Source organism: Coffea eugenioides, chromosome 1 (genome assembly GCF_003713205.1).
Source record: "Coffea eugenioides isolate CCC68of chromosome 1, Ceug_1.0, whole genome shotgun sequence".
NCBI classification, from domain to species: domain Eukaryota; kingdom Viridiplantae; phylum Streptophyta; class Magnoliopsida; order Gentianales; family Rubiaceae; genus Coffea; species Coffea eugenioides.
The window spans coordinates 33,297,634-33,307,665 of record NC_040035.1 but is presented as its reverse complement, the minus strand read 5'-3'; the positions used below and the strand labels follow the sequence as shown (position 1 = coordinate 33,307,665).

General features: G+C 40.5%; 1 protein-coding gene across 1 annotated transcript; it reads left to right on the top strand.

Annotated features, from left to right (window-relative positions):
- The first annotated feature begins 1,647 nt into the window (after nt 1-1,647).
- On the top strand, nt 1,648-5,365 carry LOC113770716. The gene is made up of 2 exons (XM_027315279.1): nt 1,648-2,877; nt 4,199-5,365. Exons 1-2 carry the CDS (start codon nt 1,648-1,650, stop codon nt 5,363-5,365), a joined length of 2,397 nt encoding a protein of 798 aa, XP_027171080.1.
- The last annotated feature ends 4,667 nt before the right edge of the window (nt 5,366-10,032 follow it).

The following is a 10,032-nucleotide window of genomic DNA, read 5'->3' as shown; positions in this document are numbered from 1 at the left end:
TAACTTTTCAAGTGGATAATTATCGATCATTTTACTGTGTTTATAATTTTGGGCATGCCTAGAACTTTTGTGTAAGCCGTACAACTAGTTATAAATCTAATACATAACTTTATTCAAACTATATTAGCATAAATTATTGCAATACTTCTAAACATCTGTTTCAAATGGTTTTAGTTAAAAAATTATGATTAAAATAACTAGTGAAGTATGAATATGACATGCCTTTATGAATTTTGAAAAGAATTGGATGGGGTTAAATCCAAACCTCCACAATCTAAATCCACACCCTTATAACCAAATTGACCAAAAACCCATAGCATTTATGGGGCTTTGTAGAAACTTTTTCAACGAAAAATTATCCTTTTTTTCTTTTTCTGAAAATAGATGGTGCTAGATTGGATTTAAAATTTACATCATTATGAATGGTTTTAAAATTTTTGACATTTTTTAATTCATTTTGATGGCATTCTTTTCCCTCTTATTTGGTGGAGAGAATGTTTTTAGTTTTTCTTGTGTCTTCCCTTCATTTTAGAATCTAATTTCCAATGGTAAGTGATTAATTATTATAATGTTCATGTACATGAATAATTTTTTCACACAATCGAAATAATTTTATATAATAAATAATTCTTTTAATATATATATTTTTAGTGTAAGCGGGAGGACTCGAATCTGAGACCTCTCGCTTACACTCCCTCCTCCCGTACAACCTAACCCATCTCTCCCCCCTATATAATAAATAATTCATTTCAAGCTCAATTGATAATCTATTGAGATACAAAAAGAAAAAAAGAAAAAAAATATATGCTAGATTATCAATCTAATTTACATATAGTATATTTTGCTCAAAATTTAAAGAGATATTTAATTGAGTGTTTAATAATTAAGATAAGTGAAAGAATTTTGATACTTGCAACATTGGGAAGGGTAGAAAGAAACAAAATACAAGGAAAAATTGACAATTTATTAGAAACGAATATTGGCTTCAGCATCTCACTAGTACCTGTTGGAAGACCTTACGAGGAATTCAAGAATTACATCACGAATCAAACATGCCAAATACTTAAATCGACATTCATCCTCTCCAACTGTGATTGGGTTAGTTTTGTTTTCGAACTCATTTCTGCTCAAGGAAACTGATTTGTGAAGGATGAGAAAGCTGATGGAGATTGCTCGCAATTAACCTCGGCATTCATCCTGTCTTTTTTTCTTTTCAAACTTTGATTGTTGGCAAAAAATTTGGGGTTTTATTTTTCTGCCAAACTTCAAGAACCATATGAACTTAAATCATGCGTACCACATGTTTGACATAATGCCTATAGAGTAAAATAACCTGGGATATGGTTTGCTAGCCAAAGGTAAGGTCCATCCCGGTTCAAAAGAAAACGATCTCTTTTCTTTTCATAATAGAAGATAAGGTTTCGGTACTAAGGTTTTGAAGGAGCGTCTTGGGTAGGGGTACAACAGTCCATGGCTGCCCTCTGGCCACCTGATGGGGGGCATCCTGCCCCCCTTACCTTTCAACGCAAATTCTTTTCAGAGTTGTTCACGAACAATTCACCGTAGCCAACGCTTTCCTTTGCGGCAGAGGAGGCTACACAAAAAGGGGAACTTGCGCTGATTTTCCCACAGGCAGCGGTGGAAGCTATGGCCAGTCCGTTTCATTTCTCATTGGTTGGGAAATTCTCCAGAGGTAGACCGAAGTTGGAGGAGGTGAGGAAGTTCATTACGTCACTGGATTTGCGTGAGAACCCGTCGGTGGGCTTGTTGGACGCACGACATGTGTTGATTCAGTTGCACAATGAAGCTGACTTCCATCGTGTATGGTTTAGGAGGATATGGTATGTGTCTTCCTTTCCCATGAGAGTATTCAAATGGACCACGGACTTCCATGTTGACAGGGAATCGTCGATGGTTCCGCTGTGGCTCCAATTACCAAAACTTTCCATACATTTTTTCAATAAGGAGGTGATTTTCCAGATTGCTTCTATGGTGGGTAACCCTTTGTTGGTTGATGCGGCTACACTTGCAGTGTTACGGCCAAGTGTGGCACGGGTGTGTTTTGAGATGGATTTATTGCGGCTCACGCTGTTGTGGGTTTGGATTGGCAATGGAAATCACGCTGGTTTCTGGCAAGAGTTGGTAGTGGAGAACGCTCCTAGATACTGCTCACATTGTTTCCGCCAAGGTCACGATGTGGAGACTTGTCATGTGTTGAAGCCCGAGTTGCGGAGAGCCTCTGGTCATCATGCCAAGAATACTGGAACAAGACAACTCCGTTTGGTAGAGACGGCGAATACAGACATGCCTAATGGGCCTGCGGAGGGTAATGGGGAATTGCCATCAGTGTTGCTGCAAGAAGCGGCAGAGGTTGATGGAGCAAAGGGAGAAATTACGGAGGCTGTGGCTGGCAACGATGATCACAGTCAATCAATAGGTGGTGCGTCTCACGAGCAGCGAGCAGGGATTGAGCAAGGGGACCAGGTGCAGCAGACCTCTACTGCTACTCCAGTGAAGCAAGAAAGGATGACAGAGGCGGACCGTGGGACGGTGGCGGTCGAAGGTATTGAGGTGGTGATGCGACATGAGGGAGGAGGGGAATGTATTGAGGCTGCAGAGAGTGGGCTGCCCGCGAGGGTGGTCGTGTGTTCTGCTGAGGGGCAAGTGGAAGACATACAGGACACTCAACGAAGGGTGGGTAACCTCTCCCCTAGGGGAGGAGATTGTGACCGAGAAGAGGTGTCACCACTGGAGATGGGGCATATAGACACGGGAGATGTTTCTGATACCCTGGCACAAGAGGAAGTGGTTCGTAAGGAGAGAATGGATGCAAGGTCGCTTGGTCTCTGGACTGGCCTTCCGTCAGATAGAACCAATGTTTTGAAAACCGGACCGGACCGGCCGGTTCGACCGGTTGAACTGTGAACCGGCTATGGCACCGGTCCGGTTCAATGCCATAGTTGACTTTGTCAGAAAACCGGTCAAGAACTGGTCGAACCGTTAAAACCGCCATTGAACCGGATTGAACCGGTTTTCAACCTTTTTTTTTTTTTTTTGCAAAATGCAGCTATCAAGATTCGAATTCAAGACCTTTGTAATAGAAGACCAATGTATTAACCGTTGCACCATCACATCTTATTAATTTTTTTGATAACTTATTTATATAAAGCAAACACTCATATTTTTTTTTCATTTTTTTTACAAAATCTCATCCTGTCATGGTCATTTCTTTTTAATTTTCAACTCTCTCTCTCTCTCTCTCTCTCTCTCTTTCAATCTTCTTTTCTTTTGTCACTTCCTTTTCAATCAAACCTCTTTATTTTTAATTTATTGATGTTTTCTTCCATCTTTTAATTTTATTTTTGTCCATTAAATTGAAAAAAGTTAAAAAAGAATTATTTTTTTAACCCAAATTATTCAATGCCACAACCACTCACTTTTATCTCATTTTTTGTTTCTTATCAAGTTTACATTTCTATTTTCAATTTTCTTGACTTCCTTTGAAGTTCAAACTTCATTTTTTAAATTGCAATTTCTAAATCCCAAAACGTAAATTAAAATTTAAGTTCACAATATCTAAATTCTCATAGACGTGAATTTTGTATAATTTCAAAATATTGTGATATTTTTGGGTTGAATTTAGATATAATTGAAATTGAGATGAAATTTATTTGTTTTAACTTATAATTTAAAAATTTTATTTTTAAAAATTCAAGTTATTAAAAAATAGTAAACTTTTCAACATATAAAGTATTAAATTAGTCCATTACATGTCTTATTTTGTACATATATATTTATATAAATTATTTTTTAAAAAAAATTCATTGAACCGAGGTTGAACCGGTCCGACCGGTTGAACCTCGACCCTTTCACTTCACCGGTTCAATTAACGGTCCGGTTTTTAAAACATTAGATAGAACACTACGATCCATGGTTAGTTCTTCAACAAATTCTTTTTCTGTCCTTTCTGATGATTAAGTTACTTTTTTGGAATATAAGAGGGGTAACTCGTGCTCCTAACTTAAGACGGTTAAGGAAACTTATTAAAGTGTATGATCTTCAATTGGTGATTGTTGTTGAACCTAAGTTGAGGGTGGAGTCGATCACCGATATTAGAATTAAATTGGGGATGGATTGTTGCATGTCCAATCATTGGGGTTCTATTTGAGTTTTCTATTGGTCGTTGTTTACGTGTCAGACTGCCGGGAAGACTCCCCAACATTTAACTATTAGAGCGCAATCTCATTTTTTCCAAAACTCCATTATTTTGTCTTGTATACATGCGAAGTGTACAGAACAGGAGAGGGAGGATTTGTGGAGTGCGCTTTTGAGGGATAAACCCGCCTTGAACCCGTGGTTTTTGGTGGGGGATTTCAATGCGGTCATAAAGACCGAGGAGAAGAGGGACGGTTTGCCATTTAGACCGTCTGAGGGGTTAGACTTTTTGAATTTCATGGCAGTGGCTGGAGTTAGTGATGCGGGATTCTCTGGATCAAGGTATACCTGGTGTAATAATCGCTCGGGAATGGCGCGGATCTGGAAACGTTTGGATCGATTACTTCTGTGTGGGCGCTCTTTGGAGCTTCCGTTCCAAGTCATGGTGCAACATTTAGGCCGTGACCCGTCGGATCATGCTTCTCTGTTGCTGTCGGTGGCTACTAGGCTAGACAACAAACCTAGGCCGTTTCGTTTCTTAAACATCTGGACCAGTCATCCTGGTTTACTGGGGGTAATCAAGGATTGTTGGGCTCAGCCAGTCAATGGCTCTCCTTTGCAAGTATTGGCCTCGAGGTTGAGGAATGTTAAAAATACCCTTAAGCAATGGTCTAGGACGACATTCGGGGATATTTTTGAGGGAGCCTGTAGTGCAGAGTGTGTGGTAGCCGAGGCTGAGACGGAGTATGACCTGGATCAAACTGAGCAACGGCGGAGCGAGTTACATCATGCTCGAGCTCGGTTGAGACGTGCGCTTGTAGTTGAGGAAGGTTTTTGGAAACAAAAGGCGCGGGTTAAGTGGCTTTTGGATGGAGATAGGAACACTAAATACTTCCACTCTTTGGTTACGAAAAAGAGGCGTAGGGCGGTGATTCATCGAGTTAGGGGTGCCGTTGGAGAGTGGATTGAAGAGGAGTCCCAGATTGGGAAGGCAACGGTGGGATTTTTTCAGGAGGTGTTCACGGCAGAGGGAGGCCTACCCTCCCATACCGGTCTGGAGGTAATACCGAAATTGGTAACGGAACAGGACAACTCATGGTTGACAGATGTTCCATCTCTTACAGAAGTTAAGAACATAATCTTTGCTATGGATGGAGAGAGCGCAGCAGGCCCGGACGGGTTTACAGGGAAATTCTTTACCTTTGCTTAGGAGGTGGTGGCATCGGATATATACCGGGCGATCATCAGCTTTTTCTGCGGGGCTGAGCTACCTAGGAGTATCACGGCTACTTCGATTGTGTTGTTGCCCAAAGTGGAGAATCCTCAAGATTTCACGCAGTTTCGGCCGATTAGTCTGCGCAACTTTACTAACAAAATCATCTCCAAGCTATTATCGACAAGGTTAGCGACGATATTACCCCGGATTATATCTCCACAGCAAAGCGGGTTTATCCAAGGGAGGCAGATTACAGATAATTTCTTGTCAGCTCAGGAGATAGTAGCGGATATCGGGAAATCAAATCGGGGTGGCAACGTGGTCATCAAGTTAGATATGATGAAAGCTTATGATAGAGTCTCATGGCCCTTTCTCCTATAGGTGATGCAGCATTTCGGGTTCAGTGAAACCTGGATAGACATGATCTAGCGCTTAATATCGAATGTGTGGTTCTCGGTATTGGTTAATGGTGGCCACCACGGTTTTTTCAAGTCTTCACGGGGTTTACGGAAATGAGATCCAATTTCACCGGCCTTATTCGTAATTGGAGCTGAGGTGTTTTCTCGAGCCCTCAATGCGTTACCCACACAGAAGGGCTTTACCCCGTTTAGAGTACCTCCTCGGTGTCCTATAGTTATGCATTTGGCATTCGCCGATGACGTGATTATCTTTTCAAGTGGGGGCAGGTGGTCCCTAGGATTGATCAAACGGGTTCTGCAGTATTATAGTGTGGCTTCAGGTTAACGGTTCAACCCTTACAAGAGTTGTTTCCTTACTCATCCATGGGCTCCCTCTCAAAGGGTAGTGGTTGTTAGCCAGGTACTGGGGTATAATAGATGGGCTTTTCCGATAAGGTACCTTGGTTGCCCCTTGTATGCTGGAAGGAGCAAGAAGATTTACTATGCAGATACATACAATGCAGTGGCGACCTGGATTCTATCTTGGAAGAACCAGATTTTGTCGCCAGGAGGCAGGGTGGTATTGATTCAGAGCGTGCTAGCCTCTATGCCAGTTCATTTGCTGGCAGCCGCATCTCCTCCAAAAGGGATGTTGGTGGCACTGGAGAAATTGTTTGCCAAGTTTTTATGGGGGTATTCTAATTCGGGGGACAAGTTCCATTGGATGCGTTGGGCAGATCTGTGTCGGCCGAGGGATGAAGGGGGAGTGGGTCTGTAGGGGTTGAAACAGGTCTACGATTCATTTTCCATTAAACTCTGGTGGAAATTTCGGCAACAATCACTATGGGCAGCGTTTATGTCCCAGAAGTATTGCGCAGGACAGCGCCCTTGTCTTGCTAATATTGGGCATCGAGGATCCCAGGCTTGGCGGAGGATGGTCACAGTACAGCGTTTTGGGGAGGACAATATTAGCTGGGTAATTCGTGAGGGTGCATTGGATTTTTGGCATGACAATTGGATGGGGTCAGGTGCGCTTTGCGATAAGGTGGAGGTCTTCCATGATCATTCGGTGGCTGATTTTGTCGATCGGCAGGCCTGAAATGTGGACGTGCTCCGTCAATTCTTGGATGGGGAATTGGTCAAGTAGGTTTTGGAGTTTGACCCTCCTCCCGGTAGGGGCAATGATAGAATGGTGTGGACGCTTACGAACTCGGGCGTCTTTTCCACTGCATCGGCTTACTCACTGATCCGTCATTCCGATAATAGATCTTGGCTCTTTGGCCGTATATGGCAGCAGGGTCTCCCAGTCAAGGTTTCTTTTTTTATGCTGAGATTACTGCAGGGGAGGCTCCCTCTTATGGATCGCCTATAGAGATTTGGGGTTTGTGGCCCATCTAGATGCTGGTGTTGTCAGAACCCCCAGGAGGAGGACTTGAATCATGTGTTTTGCTCAGGAGAGGGGGCACGATTGGTCTGGCGTCATTTCGAGAATACTGCTGGTGAGTTTAGTGGCGTACATACGGTGCGTCACATGGTGTAGACTTGCTGGTTAAGGAGGGGGACTAATGTCTATGTAAAGTTTGTGCAGAATATACTTCCTTCAGTGGTATGCTGGGTTTTGTGGAAGGCTAGGAATAAGGGTGTGTTTGAAGGTCGGAAGATAAGGGTCGGGGTCACGGTGAATCGGATTATCCAACTTCAGCATGATTTCCTTCAGTCACGGTTCCCGAAGATGCAGTGTTATGCCCCCACATGGGAAGGGATGCTTCACGAGCTGGGTAGTCATCAAAGGCAGATGGTTATTAAGCCAGTTTACTGGGTAACTCCGCGAGAAGGATATAAGTTGAATTCAGATGGATACTCTCAAGGGAACCCAGGAAGGAGTGAGAGAGGTGGGCTTGTGCGGGATAGTCGAGGAAATTTTTTGTTCGGTTACGCGGAGCACTTCGGAGTCATAACCAGCATGCAGGCGGAACTTCGAGCGTTGCTATGGGGCGTTAGACTTTGTGTGGCTCGAGGGTGCTTGGAGTTAAATTTAAAGGCGGACTCTCTCACCCTGGTTCAGATTGTTCAAGGAACTAGTGCTTGTCCTTGGCGTCTGCAGAGAGATCTGGATGAGTTGATAATGTTCAAGTAGTATTTCCAATCGATCACACACTGCTACAGGGAGGCAAATGCATCGGCAGATCGTCTGGCAAATTTTGGTGCTGACTCTAGCGCAGGACATATATTTAATAGATTCTCGGACTTGCCGCAATTGGTCAGGGGGGCTATTAGATTGGATCGTTTAGGGTTTCCTTCGTTTCGTACACGGTGTCTGGGATAATGAGAGATTGAGTTGAAGTTGGTAGTACGCAAAACCAGGAGGACATTTATTTGGTAGCTGCATCTTTACGCCAGCAAGCGACAGGGGCTTTCCATCTTTATAGGATAGGAGTGGCATCTATTCGACAGATTAAAAGGCAATAGCATTAGATGCAGTATATAACTATCTTGTGGTTATTTTCTTGAATTTGGGTTTGTTGAGAGGGAGTTTCATCCATTTTATGGGGAAACTCTGCCAAAATTTTTATAAAATAAATAAATTAAAAAAAAAGATAAGTGAAAGAAAGGAGAAAAGTCTTGATCTATTAATTATTCAAAGTACAAAGTGATAAACACATGTAGTATCCCCATTTCGAGACCAACTATCAATTCAAGAGAGAAGAAAGACATGAGAAATTAGCCTTTTTTCTTTTTATGAAAATAGATGGTGCTAGATTGGATTTAAAATTTACATCATTATGAATGGTCTTAAAATTTCTGACATTTTTTAATTCACTTTGATGGCATTCTTTTCCCTCTTATTTGGTGGAGAGAATGTTTTTAGTTTTTCTTGTGTCTTCCCTTCATTTTAGAACCTAATTTCCAATGGTAAGTGATTTATTATTATAATGTTCATGTACATGAATAATTTTTTCACACAATCTAAATAATTTTATATAATAAATAATTCTTTTAATATATATATTTTTAGTGTAAGCGGGGGAATTCAAATTTGAGACCTCTCGCTTACGCTCCCTCCTCCCGTACCACCTAACACATCCCTTCCCCCTATATAATAAATAATTCATTTCAAGCTCAATTGATAATCTATTGAGATACAAAAAGAAAAAAAGAAAAAAAATATATGCTAGATTATCAATCCAATTTACATATAGTATATTTTGCTCAAAACTTAAAGAGATATTTAATTGAGTGTTTAATAATTAAGATAAGTGAAAGAAAGGGGAAAAATCTTGATCTATTAATTATTCAAAGTATAAAGTGATAAAAACATGTAGTATCCCCATTTCGAGACCAACTATCAATTCAAGAGAGAAGAAAGACATGAGAAACTAGTGGCCTAAGCAAATAAAATAAAGAACATGAAAAAATAATAAAAAATGTTAATTAGAATTTGTAATACACATCTAAAACAATTCTGATCTAATTCATATATCTTTTCATCCTAAAACTCTTAATAATTATTACTTAAAACATAAGAAACTATAACAATTCAAACTCTAAATAGTGGGCACAAAAAATGCAAGTCAAAACTGTTGGCTCAAGGTATATTGATTTTGACCATGAGAATTATTGAATTATCGTCTATTGTCCAAAATTTGAACAAAAGAAGGAGAAATTTTGGAGAGTAAATTTGTTTTGATCAAAACATTTATGACAACTTTAGCACATGGGCCCAATACTGGATCAAAAAACTGAACTGCTCCCAATAAAGATGTTCATATCAAGTTTACAGTTTGATATGCGTTTTAGGTAATATTGACTTTTTCTTTCATTTATATCAAGAAAAGGGGGTGCAAACGTCATCTTCTATGGTTATCAAGTAGATAATAATAACCATTAGGTGGAATCTAATATTCATAGCTTCAATCCATTAACCACTGTTAAAAATTATAACATTTTCTTATATATGTGAAAGATTTGGGATTGTAGCATGACCGAATATATTTTCACCAAGTTCGGGTAATTCACCCAACAATCAGGAATTTCTTCTGATAGAGAATTCTCCCCAAGATCCAGATATCCAAGAACTTGTATTTCATTCTTCACTTCACACAAAACGTGAGAGATACCTCCTGAAAACAAATAGTTGGAAATTAAGGTCTAAATATGTCAAAGAATGGAAAATTAGTTGTGACTATGGGCCATTGAATGTGTTTGATTATAATGCACATATAAATCTTTAACAATTTCAGAGATATTTGAACTCTTACCATG

Excerpts from the sequence above, each read along its gene's own strand:
- LOC113770716 (XM_027315279.1), top strand. The coding sequence starts at position 1,648 with ATGGCCAGTCCGTTTCATTTCTCATTGGTTGGGAAATTCTCCAGAGGT. Across the intron at positions 2,878-4,198 it reads TTCCGTCAGATAGAACCAAT|ACTGCCGGGAAGACTCCCCA; the intron begins GTTTTGAAAACC and ends TTTACGTGTCAG.